The sequence below is a fragment of the Periophthalmus magnuspinnatus genome, chromosome 24 (genome assembly GCF_009829125.3).
Source record: "Periophthalmus magnuspinnatus isolate fPerMag1 chromosome 24, fPerMag1.2.pri, whole genome shotgun sequence".
Taxonomy (NCBI): Eukaryota; Metazoa; Chordata; class Actinopteri; order Gobiiformes; family Gobiidae; genus Periophthalmus; species Periophthalmus magnuspinnatus.
The window spans coordinates 8,809,794-8,827,150 of record NC_047149.1 but is presented as its reverse complement, the minus strand read 5'-3'; the positions used below and the strand labels follow the sequence as shown (position 1 = coordinate 8,827,150).

Sequence of the window (17,357 nt, the reverse complement as noted above, 5' to 3'; positions counted from 1 at the left end):
CTGTGAGATACGAAAATGATGTATCTGTGTTTGATCAAGAGGGTAAAATATATTTGTGTTGTTCAATATTGTGCCGGGGACTTAAAAGTGCTATAACTGACTGATGTTTTCACTAAAAATGTCATGCGTTCTTTTTAAGGTTTGCTGTGCTCCAAAGTCATCCCTCACTTTCCTAACGAATTACAATAACATGTCACAACTTTCAGAAACAAGAAAAGAGAACAATTGTATCCCAAAAATGCCAGAAATATATGAAATGTTTCCTAATACCAACAATTAAAAGTACAATATGTAACTTTTCCGATGGAGACTGCTGCCTAGTTTTTCTTTGCTTGGCCTGGAATACTCCACAGCATGGCATTAAACTTTTCTTTCTCCATGGAGACAAGTAAGCAAGGCCATGAGGCAACGTTACAGGACTGATGCATTTTCTTCAAGATATTTTTCAGCAACAAAAACACCTAATTGCATGAGTTTGATGCCACTGTGTAACATTTCAAGCAAAGCAATAACATCTCCAAGTAGGTGACAGACCCTAAAACAGAAAAAAATACATACTGCAGCTTTAAATGTACTATAAAACTAACCACACTGATACTAACACACTTAATCTCTCTGAGCCTCCCCGTCCGCCTACTCAGCTCCCTCACTCACTTGATGAATATTTGAACAGGTTGTCATTCATTTTTAATAGGGTCACTGGATGCCGCGGTACAACAGAGGAGGATGCACGGGGTGGACAGGGGCTTTGTCGTCTACATGAAATGAACAAGTCTACACTGACAGCGGCTGATTGGAGTCCACCAGAGGCCATTGGATTAACCTCCGAGGGGCGAGTCTGGAGATGAGGACAGGCTGGGAAAGAAATACTTATGCAAATTTGAGCTTTACCCATACCCCGAGGTTGTACTCAAATAAGAGTTAGCGTTACTTCAAAGTAATATTACTCAAGTAAAAGCACAAAATAGTGATCCTACAACTATTAGCTCTTATGTAATTGACAGGTCAAAACAGAGTAGTAATAGAGTATTTTCATAAGATAGACCACAAAGTAAATAAAATCAAATATCTGAAGGAGCGCGACACGAAACACAACTGTTCAAATTGTTTAATACTGCCAACGTAAAGCTTTTGTCACTTGTAGACAGTGCAAACAGCAACTAAAACTTTAGTAGTAAGAGTATTGTTCACTTCAGTAGTAGTAGTAGGAGGAAAAGTCTACTCTGAAAAGTAGTATTTCATCAAAAAGATACTTGAGTAAATGTAAATGAGCATACCTCCTCTGACCATAACATTGCTCCCTCATCAAAAACATAACTGGAGTTGTGTTTTGCTTCATTCACACTTGTTTTCAATTTCCCCCAGATTGTTATGTCACAGGTAGAAATCCTTTTCAGTTTTTAAGTCTATAAATCATTGCAGTAGAAAAACAAATTGTTCAAGGTGTATCCATTCAGTAGATTATTCATCACACTCATATGTCTACCCAAATCTCTTCTGGTTGAAATAAATAAAAAATGAACTCATATTGAAAAGACATTATTAAACAAACTGTAGATCCTTGTACCCACCTGAAAGCGGTAGAAGGTCCCGTCGTCTTTGAGGGTGAGGACGTGGTCTGAGATGGGGAAGAAGTATCCCTGAGAGGCAATGAGGGACCCGATGTGCATGGCCTCAGCTACAACGCAAAACCACAACACTTTAAAACATCTGAACACAATACACTGTTACTCCTGTAGCTGCTCATTCGCACACGTGTAAGTGGGTAATTCAGTGTTTATTACTATTTATTTGGACTTACTCTGCATAATCTTATTCTACCCATTTTCACACATCACCACATTTACAAATTTGCTGCACTTTCCTACTGAACACTTACAAGTATGCAAATTAGCAGCATAAAATAAAAAATGGAAAAATGGAAAAATGTTTTAATAATGTAGCAGGGTTTGTTTTTTTTTTGGAAAGTCTATGGGAAAAAATGTATTCATTAAATTTACATTCAGAACTAAGCAGTGGCCGGAACCAAACAATTTGAGATTTATTGACTTTAATGATTTTAACTAGCTACTCTGTGGTCGGTGGGCGGCCACTCAACTCACTGTGCCACCACTTTCCAACTTGAACCCTCAAACACGGCTGTCCAAACGCAGGTAAAGTTGGTTCGGTTGACAGGGGGGTTGCTTTTAGAAATTCAGATTCTAGTTTTATATATAGTTTATATATGTAGATGTATTTCAGTCCTGATATAAGGTGTTCTGACAGTTTATGAGTCAGTGAATGAGTGGGAAACTTCACCACAGAAAAACAGAGCCCACCCACCAACTCCTCAGGCCGGAACAGCCACAATGAACCAGGGAAAGCACAACTCAAATGCATCTGTTGATATGTCACTGTATTGTTATTAGTAGAGATGAACGCAACATATAGAGTTAGATTTGCGATTTATGTTTTAATATTGGATTGTCATGTCCACAAGTAGAGAGAAGACAAGAATACCATGAATTTCAGAGACTAAAACAACAAAGTTAGCACGTTTTAGACAGAATAACATAGGACATGTGTTGTTTGCAAAGATCTTGAATAGGTGCAGTCAAAACTAATAGAAAGCCGATGGTTCAAAACGTACCTGGATCCTCTATGCCCAACGTCTTCATCAACCATTGCACAATATCTGCTCCTGGAACAGACAAAACACAACTGGTTCAACTAAAATATACACTTCACATATCACAAATGGAAAAGTGGTTGGCTAGAAGATAAAAAAAAACACTTTCAAACCAGGGTCAAAATTCCTATAGTCATTTTATCCCTCATATATTTGTCTAAAGTAGAAAAGGTTTCAGAGGTAGTGATCAGACGTTTCAGTTCTCATCCAGAAGGCATTTTCAATCTGATAGTACTGGTCTGCATCAAACTGAAAAGGACTACCTCTGAAACCTTTATTCCTATAGCAATAATAAGGCATCCGCTAATTAAAATCCAATATCCATTCTATTATCTAACCACTATATCTGCCTTTAAACAGTATTGATTTTCTGTGTATGAAGCGTACCCCGCTCCAAATGACCTGACACACATTTTAAAAGCATTTGGATCAGTCTCTTGCTGCTTTGATTTGGTCAGTGGCCCATTCTTTGGCTCATTTGGCAATCATTCTGTCAACAAATAAAGGGTCTGAGTGAAACAGCTGTCCCAATAGAGCCAAATAACAGGACATCCCGCTAAACTAAACTGGGACAGCTGGCAGCTCTGCAAAGTTACATAGTTCATCTTTAAATACTACAGGACAATAGATTGAACCTGAACAATCCCTACAGCTTTATTTGTTTATGATATCTTGTTCTCAGCTGTAAAAATACATATTGTGCGTGTGTCTGCTTTATAGTTATAACCTATGACATCCGTGGATCATTACGTTATCATTTTAAATCGCAATATTGATCTAAAACGACTTAAAAGAATCAAGTCCTCTCACTTCCGTGTTAGAAAACCGTGGCGTCTAATGGGAGCCCACTTCGCCGTCAGCGTAAAAAAACAAAACAAACAAACATCTAAACGTGTTTGCCTGTCTCCATTTCTCATTACTGTCCCTGCAGCCTTCTGATTGCAGTTTTATCATATTGGTTGAAGCAGCTCTGTGTATCCATCCAGTGCAGTAATAATGATGGTTATTGATACGGTCTGCTTATGGACGCATAATGTGTTTTCCATAAACGCAGACTGGGGGGAGGAGGGATGTTAAGAGGTCTTCTCTCTTTCCAGCATTTGTTTGGAATATCTAATGTTCTGTTGTTGCTCCTCTTTGAAATCTGCTCTCGAGGAAAAGGAATATACTTGAATAGTTTACATGAATAGTCCATAGAGGGGGGACAGAAACACCTTATAATCCTCAGACATATTACAAATAACAAACATTTCAATGCATTTTGGAGACATATTTATTTCCTGGAGACTGGTCCCAACCTTAATCATACTTGCCCAATCTTAACCTAAACCCAAACCTTAAACTATTTTGACCATATCTGAAAATTAAATCAAGTGTATAATGTAAGGATAAATGTACCTATAAGTCAGAGGCGTCAAACTTATTTTCACAAAGGGCCACATCAACAAAATGTTCGCTCTCAAAATGTAACTAACTGCAAGATAAATGTCACTAAATGTAACCTACTTTTGAATCTTGTTAAATAACAGTTTCTATATTTATTACTTATTCAAGTTACAAATATTGCATACGGATTTGCATGGATATGAAAAAATGGCTGTTTAACTGTGGATCTAATGCTAAACTGACATTTTAAAACAGTCATACCTTTTAATCTACTTTGTTGCAGGCCACATGAAATGACGTGGGGGGGTACATTTGGCCCACGGGCCTTGAGTTTGACACATGTGCTATAAGTGATGCAGGTCCCCACTATGTCATAGTCTCCCCATTAACAGATGATAGTCCCCACAAGGTTCCTACCCACAAACACACAGTAGAGTTATGGTATGAAATGGTATTTTTTATGCCAGATGCCCTACTTGACAGAATCTTTTCCATTTATCCAGGCTAGGGACTTTATGACTTGCAAGGCTTCACTTTTAGTTACTGCTTCTCAACTATACTATACTATATTTGTCTATATGCCCAGCATTGCTTAGTTTACACACACCAAAAGTGTCTTGCACAAGGACATGACCACAGTATGTAGCGTTTGGAGATGGAATTGAACCACCAACTCTTCACGATTATTCAAGGAAGAGCAAATATATGACGTCCGAAGACTACACTGAGGACTATTAAATGTAATTAAAAAGTTACACATATAAATATAACAGTACTACCAGCGTCTGTGTTTGACTTTTTCTCACCTGTAACGACACTTGGTATTTTGGTCATGAAGCTTTTGACCGTTCTGATGGGCACTCCCTCAGTCTCCTCCTGCATCCTGGTCACGATCTCTTCAATCTATTCAAAACATAAAAAAAACACATTTTAAGACCCATTTCTAAATATAACATAGTGCAGAGAGACACATGTGTGAGTATGTGCTAATATTAAAGTACTATAAATAACCGCTCAGACTGCAGATGCCAGTTGCTGTGTACTTCCTGGTACACAGATGCTTTTGTGTGCGTCAGAGAGTGGGCAGTGAGAAGTTAGTCGCTCTGGAGACAGCTATCGCAAAACTAACAACTCACACTTACTTTATATAGAGACTAGAATAAAAAATACCAGTATGAGAAACTGCAAAGATGTGCACTGTTGGGTTAAGGTGAGATACTGAAGGTGAATAGAGATATAAATTTTAAACTTCTTCTGCAGTTTACTGAGACAAATAAATAAATAAAAAATAAATAAATAAGTAAATAAATAAATAAATAAAAATAAAATAAATGAATAAATAAAAATAATAAATACATAAATAAATAATTAAATACATCAATAAATAAAAAGCATCACAGAAAATTGATATATTAGTTGGTTAATTTTGTTGACATATTAAACACAAAACAATTTACAGAGGGAATTTTGGATATATTTTTTAGTTCTTGAGGTAACTAGACTTTATACAAAATTGCTTAAAAATGTAAATGTTGCATCATCAGAGATATAATACTCCCTACGCCAGTGATCCAGAATACACACTTCTTCAATAATTTAGAAAAAACTTGCCCATGTTTAGAGGGGTGTGATTGACAAGTGGATCAGCCAATGAGGGACATGCGTAGTCCGTTCATATCAAATGAAACATAACTGCTATCACACGGGCCTGAAAAACACCGCAGATTTCTGCAGAATCAATGAGCGAAGCAGTAGACTCTGAATAAATGATGGGTGACCAGTGAGCTTCTTCGTGAGAGATTTAATTCTGGACTTGTCAGGCAAAAGAGGATCAGACTATTTGACGTGTTTTACTTAGATGACAATAAACATATTCTTTTTTTTCTTTCTTTTACACAGCAAAATCTGAAATGGACTCAGAACAGTATAAAAGTTAATAAACAGTTCCCAAATTTGTCTCCCAAATATAGCACAATACAATCTGTGACATCCCTATAGTAGTGTAGTAGTGAACAGAACTTGTGTGAGTATCTGTAGTGCATTCCCAGCCTGTGTCCTCATGTACTCTGTAGTATTTTTAGCTGACAGTTGCACAGTGGAGAAACCGCCTACACTGGGTCAAACACTATACCTTCAGCAGATAGTTCTTAAAAGTGCAATATGTAACTTTTGGGTGGAGAGTCTGCCACCTGCCTGTCTCCATGGAGATTGTATTGCTTTGCCAAGATAGTTCCACAGTACGGCAATAAACATATCTAAATGCTACATACTGCACATTTAATTTGCATCTAGACAATATCCAAATTGCAATCCAGCTCATTTAAGTATGAAGTAAAATTTGCTCTATTTTTCACAATAGGACCACTGCTGTTAATACTACAACCTTTACAAGTACTAGTAGCATTTCTGTATGGCATATTGCATGTTCTAACTTATCACATGCACAATAGCTAATCCTCTAGCTAAGTACAACCTTAACCAAGCTCCTAGTGACTCTTCCATCTCAGTTAAACTCTGCAAGGCAATGTTATGACATGAACGCCAGTAATAGTGTTATAAATTATAAGCAGGTCTGAAAAATTAATCACAGTCCTATCAAAACTGCAATTTGAATGGACACAGTTAGCAAAACCCTAATTTCCCCGTCTTATTCTGCATAAAAACATCTAACCTTGTAGCTAAGATCTGTACAAATGTGTTCTGAAATGTGATTCTTGTTTTAGTTTCATTACAAGACTTCATATTTCCGTCTTGTTATCAATTCCACTGGACGCGTTTAAAATGTTAACTTTAATCAAATCATATTGCTTGTCAGAAAAATCGTAATAACATTTGTCCTTAATCGTTCAGGTCTAATTATATACAAAGCCAGACCTGAGCTGTAAGTTTAGCAGTTAATGGTCCAGAAGACAGAACAGCCCAGGGGACGAAATGACCATAACAGTCGTGGAAAAGTGTTTAATTATTTCATTTATCAACTCCCCAGAAGGCAAAGTTGAATAAAACAGCTCCGTCTCCTCTCATTAAAAATCCACATCCGCCTTCACAAACCCTTGGACACCAATTAGACCCAAAAAGTCCAATGGATCAACACAACATCATCCTACTGCTTTAACTGCTAACATTAAATGAGGTCACAAACTACAGTGAAGGCTCTCAAATTTACACTTTAAAGACAGGGAACAAGGCGCAAAGGGATCATAATAGCGTTCAAGAATAGATTCACTTTTTAAGTCCTGCTTCAAGTGCCAGCAGGTGCCATCTGACTCATATTCCAGCTTTGAATCAATCTCAACTCTCCTATCCTTTGCGCACTGGTTTATCTCCCTCCAAAAATAAGGACGTTATACAGGACTGTACAGACTTTGTTACGAGACTAACATAGAGCTATGATCAGCTTTTAATTCTTGGAGATTTGAATGTGTGCAAACATTTGGACAGAGAGTTTGTTTTTAAAGCTGATTGACTCGTTCAGTTTCAGTCTGTATCTGAGTTGACACATCTGAACGGTCATATGTTGGACTTTGTTCTCTCTCCTGGATTAAATCTTACCGTCTCTGAAATATGTGAAGCGCATTATTATGTTGTTTTGTTTCATTTCACATTATCACAAACGAAAGCCAAGGCGTGTGTGTGTGGGGGGGTGTGGGTGTGTGTGTGTGTCATGGTTGTCTGTAGTGATTGGGAGATTTCTACTCAAAACTATAGTAGTGACTCTGGTCTGAATGAGTTGCTTTCCTGTTGTAAAGGGTCTTGTACAGATATCTTGGACACAATAGTTCCCTTTTCACAGAAGAGTGTGAAGCTTGCCTCAGAATCATGGCTAAATGAAAACTCTTGGGAGTTTAGGCGTGCATGTAGGCGCGTAGAGCGAAAATGGAAAAAAGACTACCTCCAGGTCTTTCAAATCAATTCAGACAGTGTTTTAAAGAGCAGTAACTTGTTCAAAAAGTGACTCTTTCAGTTTATGAATTTACTTTAAAACCCATGTGTCCAATAGTACTGTACCTTCTTTGTCAATGTTTTTACTGAGAAAATATCTATGGTCAGGCAAACTTTTAATTCTAATGTCACTGATGCAGCTGCAGAACCAATGTGCTCAGCTGGTTTTGAGAACTGTGAGCAGGTGTTTTATGTCTGACAAAAATAATAAAACAGCTAAGACTGTCCTCCTCTGGACAAAATCCCATGTTGTCTCATTAAAGAAGTCACTGAATCTATTGGACCATTTATCACTAAAATGAAGAACTCTTCTTTGATCACTGGCTCTGCACCAGCTGCAATTAAACACGTTGCTGTTCAGCCTCTGAGCAAGAAGAACAATCTCAACCCCAATGTGTTTAATTTGTGTTTTGTTGTTTTGTGTTTTGTTTAATTTTAGGCCCAGTTCAAAACTTTTATTATCAAAGGTTTTACAGAAAGTTGTGTACAATCAACTCCAGTCTTATCTTGATTTTAATGGCATTGGGTAGAAAGTTCAATCTGGTTTTACATCATGACATAGCACTGAAACTGCTCTGAAAAGTTTAATGACCTGCTTTTAGCTGCTGATTCAGGTAAATCTGCACTTCTTTTGCTGTTAGATCTCACGGCAGTGTTCAGTGAGGTCGACTGTGACTTTCTGTTATCACGTCTAGAGAGGTGTGTGAGTATCAGAGGCACCGTCCTCCAGTGGAGTGCAGATGGGCCAGTGCTCCTCCACTGTGTATGCTTTAAGCTGTGGGGCCCACCAGGGGCCAATTCTTGGCCCAATCCTTTTTTCTTTACCATTGGGATCCATCTTAACCAAAAACAATGTCTCTTTCCATTGTTTTGCAGATGATAAACAAATATATTAATCAATAAACCTTAACAGCATGCCATCAATAAAAGTGACAGACAGTCTTGGATAAATATCTTTTTTTTTTTTCTTTTTTTTTTTTTGGTCATAGAATAAGAACTAAACTGAAATTGTGGTCTTTGGCAGCCAAACCCCCCTGGCTAATATAAATACTGTATGTATAGCATTGTATTGAGCCACTGCACTGACTATGTACAAAATCTTGGTGTGATTTTTGATTCTTTGTTTAAATTTAATAAACACATTGTAAGCTGTTGTGAAGCTATTTCCAACTGACTCTTATCTAGAAATCAAGGCTTACCTTTCACAAAACGAGCTTGACAGATTGATGCATTTAAAAACAAGCAGCTCTATAACTCTCGCCTTCAGACTCTCGCCTCCCCCCCCCCCCCCCCCCCCCCCAGTGCACCCCTCCTCCTCCTCCAGCCCCCTGGCCCTCTGCTCAATGGACCATAACTGTGGATCTGATGAGATTTCCACTGCTGTGACAAACATGCACATCAGATAGAACCAACAATCAACAAATCAGTGTTATACTTCATTTATCATAATTGCACGCTGCTCCCATTCAAGAGGTAAACAAATGCCATAGAATTTGAAGTGGTTTGTTTTGAAAAGAAAAGTTTGGCCTTGCAAATGTTGGTGTTAATTTCATAGGAAAGTGAATATAGGTTTTGGTAAAGTGTGTGGGTTCTGACTGACAGCTGTAATTGAGAGCCTGTTATTCAAACTTGAAAGCGGCTATTTATTTATTACAAGGTGTACTCTGAAGGTTGACATGTCTGGTGAAAGTTTCATAATAACATTAAGCAGTTGTCAGTTACAAGGTGAACAGCATCATGACGTTTTTAAGGTCTGAAACTGAGTGGAAGGAAGGTTAATTGTCTTTTGTTGGTATGTAGATTTTGTGATGTGGTTTGATATAGGCTCTATGGTATATATAGTATTACAGTATAACGTCTGTTTAATTAGATATCTTCACAACTAGCTCACTAAGAAGTAGCCTTCACCGGAAATATTACATCACCTGCATCAACAGAACATTAAAACCAGACTTGGAGAACAACATTTCCACGGAAACAAGCAGGAGAAGGCTCGACTCAAGGCCTAATAAGAGTCACGTTTGTGGAGATGCAAGTCCGCTCACAGTAAGGATGCATGTTTTTCAGTGCAATAAACATATTTTAGTCTATTTTTTGGCTAAAAAGTTACACAGTGTGGCTTTAAAAGGTCCTATACCCAAGTTTCAGCTAACTTTGTCTTGAGATACTTAATATAAGCAGCTCTTGAGGTGAAACAAAGTCCGCAGTGTGCTGTCTGTATCTCATTACAAAGTGTTTGATTGTCCTATTATCAAGAAGTGTGTGTTAACATTCTAGTTGTTAGGTCAAAACTGGTCTCTGAGAGTTGTGAAAAGTATTGATAAACTCATTGCAGTGAATAATTAGGATGGACCACTACAAACTATTTAAAATGAGTTAGATCTGTTCTATAAAAATCAGGTACTGCGTCTTTAAACTTTGAAAATGCTGGATCTGTCAGTTAGGAGGTTTGATCTAAAGGTTTAGCGTTAGATCATACCGACGCATTGACCTGCTTATTCCAGATGCTGCATTCATTTGACAGATTTGTCTCGCCATCACGCACAAAACCACTGTACAAACATCACATATGGTACAATGGCAACATGTTTCACCTCAATTCACACGCATGCTTTTATCCTCAAATAATGCCTCTCTATGGATCATCACTCACCACATCTGTGCATCATTGTACCGACAGAGGAGAGGAGTCAGCCGCACACGTCCTCACCCACAATACCCCCCTCCGCCCCTGCCGCGCCTGCATGCATACCAGGCGTGCCCGGTGTCTCAAACAATACCCAGAGCCATAAAGCTGCTTCAAAACGCCAGCGATTAGTCACCAGCGCTACAAAGGGGTAGCAGTTTGGTAAAGGGTATAATAGATCAGGTGAGAGCCCCCCCTACTGCGCCGGGGAATGTCAGCTGTAGCCTGGGGGATGTGCTACTGGGTCAGAGCGGTTTGGTAACACACAGAGCTAGAACGCACAGAGGAATTACCTGATCTGAACCAGGAGTGATACAAAGGTGGAATAACGGGTGAATGCAACTGCAGTGTTCAGCTGGGAGATATATTAGAAATGGTGTTTTGGAGATATGTTGGATTAGAATGTCAAGTATGTAAAACAAAATAAAATAAAAGAGCTGATTAAAAATGAAAAACTTACATCTTCCAATCAAGGGTAAACAAATTTAAGTGCAAAATAGAGCTGCTAATATGGGCAGTATCTGGAGGACTAAAGGGGAGAGCGAGGAGCATGAAGGGACGGAGTGTGATTGGTCTAACAGGTATTCACACTTCTTCTGTGATGTCACATAGTACTTGAATTTGCAGTGGCCACTGGAGGCTTCACACTCTCAAATTTTGCTAGTTTGCACTAAAATTACCCAAAAGGACTGTAGTATAGTTCAGTAGCAAAAAAACAAATTGTGATACTACAATGATAATGAAAAACATTGTCATTAATATTTTTTATAATAAAACTAAACATTAACTAAAAATATTCATACTTTTTTACCATGTGTCTTACAGTTCAATAAATAGATCAAGATGAGTCTAAAACTATACAGAAAAAGTCCAAGTTTGACCTGTTTATTTAAAAGTATTGATAACTGAGTATCTATTTCCAATATTAGTTTCAGTATCAATTAGAATCTGAGGATCCATTTTGTGACAACATCATTATAAAGTGATATTTTCTGAAGCAGTGTGTGCAATATTAAAGTAATTTCATATTTTGTCTAAATATGATTGATGAGTACTTAAACCTCAATCATGTTTAGACAAGTTTTAGCACATTTTGGTTGGGTTTCTAGATAATAAATTAGTCATTTCTTTGCATTACTACACACCAAATCATCTAAAGGGCATTGTAAGACGCTTAACTGTGCTTAACTTTGCATAGATCCAATAAAATATTTTGTTAGTTGTCATCATCTCTAAAGAGAAGGATAAAAAATAATCTTATGTTTTTTAAGTACCATCAAAGGAAAGTAGCGTCTGTATTCTAGGTCAAGGCAAACATAGCCATAAATACTCTAGTTTAATATATACAGTAGTTTCATATATACAGTAGTTGTTTTCTTATAGATCATGTAGAGACTCATTATTTCAGTGTCCCAAAAGACTAGAGGAGTTTAGATTACAACACAGATTCTACATTTTGGCTCAGAATAACTTCATTAAAGCCCTTGAAATGGAAAGCAGCTGATTTAATGACTAGCAAAAGAGCCATGTCTGTAAAATGTCAAGTATGCTCTAAATATAGACTTACACCAAAACACTTAGGCTTGATAAAGGAGCTGTACATGATTTGAACTGTTTTAAAAGTTAAAACTAGTTCATTTTAAATAGTTTGCACCTATTTGTCCTTGTTATTCACCAAGGAGTTTATAAGCACATTTCACAACTTTCAGAAGCCAGAGCTGAGTTTTATCATTTAATGCTGACAACATCTAGCCCAGTTACTGTACAGCACAATACAAATAAACCAAACAAAACAAGCAACTGCATAGACCCAAAACATTAAAAACAGGTGTCATTATAAATGTTTGTAAGTGCATTAGTGGCATCAACATATCCGGTTTTGTTTGTCCTTGAAATTCCATTCAAGAAAAATCACTGAAAGCTTCAATTTTAGTGCAGTCACTTTTTACATGTAGACAGTGATGAGATCTTGTTTTAAAAGTCCCTGTATCAGAGTCAGCTCAGAGTCAAAGATGACGCCCGGGTGTTTTACTTGCGGAGATGGGTTAAAAGACTGTGCTTGAAGTTTGAGTAAAAGGTTTTCTCTCTGAGCCTCAGGGCCCATGACTAAAGCCTCAGTTTTGTCCTGGTTAAGCTGGAGAAAGTTTTTCGCCATCCAGAATTTGACGCCTAAAATGTTGTGAAAAGAAAAATTTCCCCTGGTGTCATCAGGAAACGTGTAGATGAAAAGCTGTGTATCATCATTCCATGTCTCCTGATGACACCAACAGGATGGAGCATGTACAGGTTGAAAAGCACAGGTAAAATGGGACCGTAGACCACACCACATGTGATTTTATAGACCTGGGAGGAGCGCTCACACTACACTCACTATAAATGCTGGGAGGTAGGATGTGAATAATTTGTGAACAGCACCGGACATGCCGAGGTGTTTCAGGCAAGTTAAAAGTGCGGTCTACTGGGTCAAAAGAAGAGTGTAGATCCAGCAGAACCAACACTGTCACCTTTTGTCAATCATAATTTACTCTAAAATGTTGTGATCATCTAAAAAAAGAACATTAAGTTGGTTATAAATAAGTTTTTTCTAGAATTTTGCTTAAAAATGGTAGGTTAGACACTGGTCTGTAGTTGTTCAAATCGTTAAAGTATAGTTTGTTTTTCAGCAGGGGCCTCACCACCAGCACCACGTTAACACCGACAGTAAAAAAAAACCCTGCCTGAAGAGAGCTATTTATCATGTTTAAAAGCTCATCTCTAAAAGATCCATAGAATGACTTAAAAATGGGGTTGGAGTTTGATCTAAACACGTCCACCACATGTCTCACCGAGGAGAAGACTTTATCAAGAGTCTGAGCATTTACCAGGGCAAAAGTGTCCAGTGTTTCCTCTGATAGAAACACTCAGATGTGTTAGTACTTTGACAAAATAAAATATCATAGCTGATTATTTATCTTCCCCATGAAGTGTTCTGCAAACTGCTCGTAAAGGGAGACAGTAGGGGTTAGTTGAAATTACTACAATGATTATTTTTGTTGTCTGTGATGACTTTAGCGAAGTACGAATCTCTTGTATTTCTCACTCTTTGCTGTTCAATCTACATTTCCTTGTTAATTGTAATTTTATCGTTCTTTCTGCCACAGTTTCTCTTCAGTAGTTTTAGTTCTGCAGTTCTCCACGGGGACATGGGTTTGTGGCATGAGTGACTTTATTAATTTCAGTGGGACAACCCGGTCAAGGGCAGACTGAAGCTTACTGTCAAAATGGTCAGTAATAAAATCACAGGGGGCAGATAAAACAAGAGATGGATGGTTTCGGAAAACTTCAATAAAATATGCAGCCACTTGAGGGATCAGATGACGCTTCCTCACAGTTCTCACAGAGGTTTCCCGATGTATAAAACCAGTGATATTAAAAGACACTCTGTTGTTGACTTGGCTGTGTCTGTCTAGTGGACAGGCCATAGGGGATGACCAGGTCCAGAGTGTGCGCCCCCTGTTGGCTCTGTGACGTGTTGTGTAAAATCCATATAATTAAGAACATGTAAAAATGTGTTTGTGAAAGGGTCTAAAAGGTTATCTATGTGCTACGTGTTAATCATGTTATAGGAATTGTGTAAAAGTGATTAAAAAAGCTCAAAAAATTGGGGGAGATCCATAATTGGTCGCACATAAAATTGTAAGGTTACGAAAAACAGCGGACTGGTATTCAAAACTTGAGTAATTATCAAATAAAATAGGTTTGATGTGATAAGAGTGTCATTTCTCCTTTTATCACTCCTTAAAACTTGTTAAAAATAGACAGATCTGGGATTATTGTTGTAAATAGTAGAATCGTAGGTGGTTTTATGCATAGGCCGCTCTCTCCAGATAGTTACTGAAATGTGGAAAACTCAGACATGATACATTTGAGTCTATTTGGATAATGTGTGGTGGTGATCGGGTCTTCATGCTGATTGTAGGGTGAGTTCCATGTTGTGTGAGAGGAGGCAGGATCCGGAGGAGATGGGGTGTAAACGGTCCTTTTTGAAGAGTTCAGGTCTCTTGAAAAATGTGAGGAAATTGTTAGAACTGGGGATATTGTGAGCTGTGCAGTGGGATTTGAGCCATGTGTGAAGATGTCTCAAGCGGCTCTATTTGATGTCTCCAAAACAGGGTGGAGGAAGTGGTCCAGAAACTATTCACCCTTTTGTTGATGATAAAATGTCGTCTCTCAGTGTTTCTGTCATTTGTGCCGACGTGACCTACTACTGTTGAAACTGATGGGTGATGACGCTGGATAGTGATGGCGGAGTTTGCGGAGGTCATTTACCAGAGCACCTTGGTGACAGGAGGTGTGGCCTTTGTGTACTCTCACGTGCCGGATCATGGAGGAGCCGAGGACCCGAACAGATGGACCTGGATGCCGAGGACGGGGGCACAGCAGAGACAGCAGCAGAGCCCCTGACCCACACCGAACAGACGAACTCGGCAAGCAAAGGGAGGGTTCTGTGTGCAGAGAGAGCGCAGCACTGCCCCCTGACCCAGGCCTTGCATTTGGTTCTGTGCTCAAGGGGACAGCTAAGGAGTCCGAGGGTGGAGCTGCATTTAGTGATGACTGGTTCAACAGAGGAAACTCGCTCTCATGCAGTATGCTCGGCGGTGATGGTATTCCGCTGTGTACGCTCCTCCGCTGCACCCTGGGATCTTTAGGAGGTGGCAACTCAGACTGAGCTGACCCTGACCCTGGCAACTCCACAAGCCAGGACAATCGTGGAAACGCCTCACAGTCCAGGACATCAAATATAGCCTTCAGAACTATGTTTGCAGCAGGGAGAAGCATGAGAGCCAGCTGCCCTGCGACATTACAAGACCAAAAACAGTCCACAGGTCCGACCAGAGTGGAGTTGAGCTGATCAATCATCAGGTCTGGTCCCTTGCTTCTTGCCAGGGTTAGGGCTGGGACTTGGCATTTAAGAAGTGAGCTGTATCGGCAAGCTGGGCAAAGGTGGGAGCAGCTTGGGTCCTGTCCGAGATTACATCCACCTTTTGGCTAAGAGCAGTGCCGACTGTCACAGATGGATGTCAATGTTGAAGTAAGCGGAGGAATGTTCTTTGTGTGTTAAAATGTTCAAATCTGGGCATCCAGTGGTTAAAATATATAATCCCGGTAAAAAAAAAATAGAGTTAAGAACTACCACAGTCTTCGGTAAATCTAAAAAATGTCCTTAAAATTAAAAAAAAGAAAAAAAAAAAGAGAACTTTGTTGGGTGTTTGGTCTTGCTAGGAACCAAAAGACGCCAACACATGTGCTCTTCCACGTTACTCTTCTGTCCCAATAGACTCATAAAAGTTGTTTCTGTATGTTCATAATTTCAAAGATGGGAAAATTTGTCAATTATTCCCAACTTTCAGAGATGAACTGGAGTAAGAAATATTTATCTTAAATAAAAATCCAGTACAGGATCTTTACGAGATATAATAAAGACACTGATTATACAAATAAATGTGTTTTATATAATGTGTGTTTTTCTATCTCTGCTTCAAAGCCCATTTTCTTCTACTGTGAATAAAGTAAACTAACAGCCCTTGAAGTTTGCACCAAAGGCTGAGAGAGAGAAAAAAACCCATTAAGCATCTGTGTGGCCTGAATATAAGATTTCATATCATTTCTTTTTTTGTATGTCATAGCAACAAAGTGGGTGAGTTTCACCAGAATGTCCATATTAATTGACATGGTTGGTCAGTCTTTTTCCTTGTTACCCTTTTTGGACAATACAGGATTTTTCTCCATTGTATATGATGATGATACAGAACATGTGACCACTTTTTGGGCACAATAGTTTTCAGCTATACTAACCTATACTATAAAATTACATAATGATATATTGTGTAATGAAAATGTGTTTTTGACGTTGAGATTGGCACATTTCTGGATCAGTTTACAATGTCCTGCCAAGTCAATCTTCAATAAATCAGGGTATGCTTGTGTTGTAGGGATTATTATAACCATAGACTGTATTAAAAAATGGACTAAGTGAGTGTGACGTCACCCATAACGTTTGTCTCCAGTCAAATGAAGCTCATCGAGGCTAGTGGTTATAGGAGCGAATTTGGAGCCGAGTTCCGACTACGAGTATCACAGTAATCAAAGAGCCAATTTGGACTGAAGCTGTTGAAGGTAACATCCCTTCTTACCCACTCCGCTGGTTTAGCGGGAGTGGGTAAGAAGTGGGTAGTTGGGAGTGTACGCTTAGCAACGCTGTCAATCAAACCTGTTGCTAACGCTAGCTGGAACGAACTCGGGGAAAGAAGGTGCCTGATTTGTCTGTTATCAATGTTCATATCTGGATTTACGGACAAAATGGCAAAATGAAAACACCAGGATCATGTAGAGCGGGTTAATACAAACATTTTAAAGCCAAAATGACGAGGCTCGCAGCAGTTACACAGAGAGGAGTGATAGCTTTTCCATGTAAAGTGAACTGGAGCCACATTTACAGTCCATTTGATTTTGAGCAATGCTAAAAATCCAAGTATATCGACATAATTAAAGAGAGAATCCACAAAACTGCAAATGTATTTTTTATTTTTTTAATCAATATTGTCAAACCTGTTTCACCTGTTGTAGAACTGTACAAGAGCAAATGGGGGAAGGTCATTCGTGACGTTGGTGTGACAGAGATGATAACTTTCTGCT

General features: G+C 38.6%; 1 protein-coding gene across 1 annotated transcript in view; it reads right to left on the bottom strand.

Annotated features, from left to right (window-relative positions):
- Positions 1-17,357, bottom strand: part of LOC117392592 (regulator of G-protein signaling 6) — a 107,627-nt gene that overhangs the window by 32,145 nt on the left and 58,125 nt on the right. Inside the window, exons 2-4 of the mRNA XM_033990692.2 lie at positions 4,861-4,957; positions 2,630-2,680; positions 1,572-1,678 (exon numbers count right to left, since the gene is read on the bottom strand). Coding sequence (XP_033846583.2) covers positions 1,572-1,678; positions 2,630-2,680; positions 4,861-4,957 — 255 coding nt within the window. The remainder of the gene's footprint in view (positions 1-1,571; positions 1,679-2,629; positions 2,681-4,860; positions 4,958-17,357) is intronic.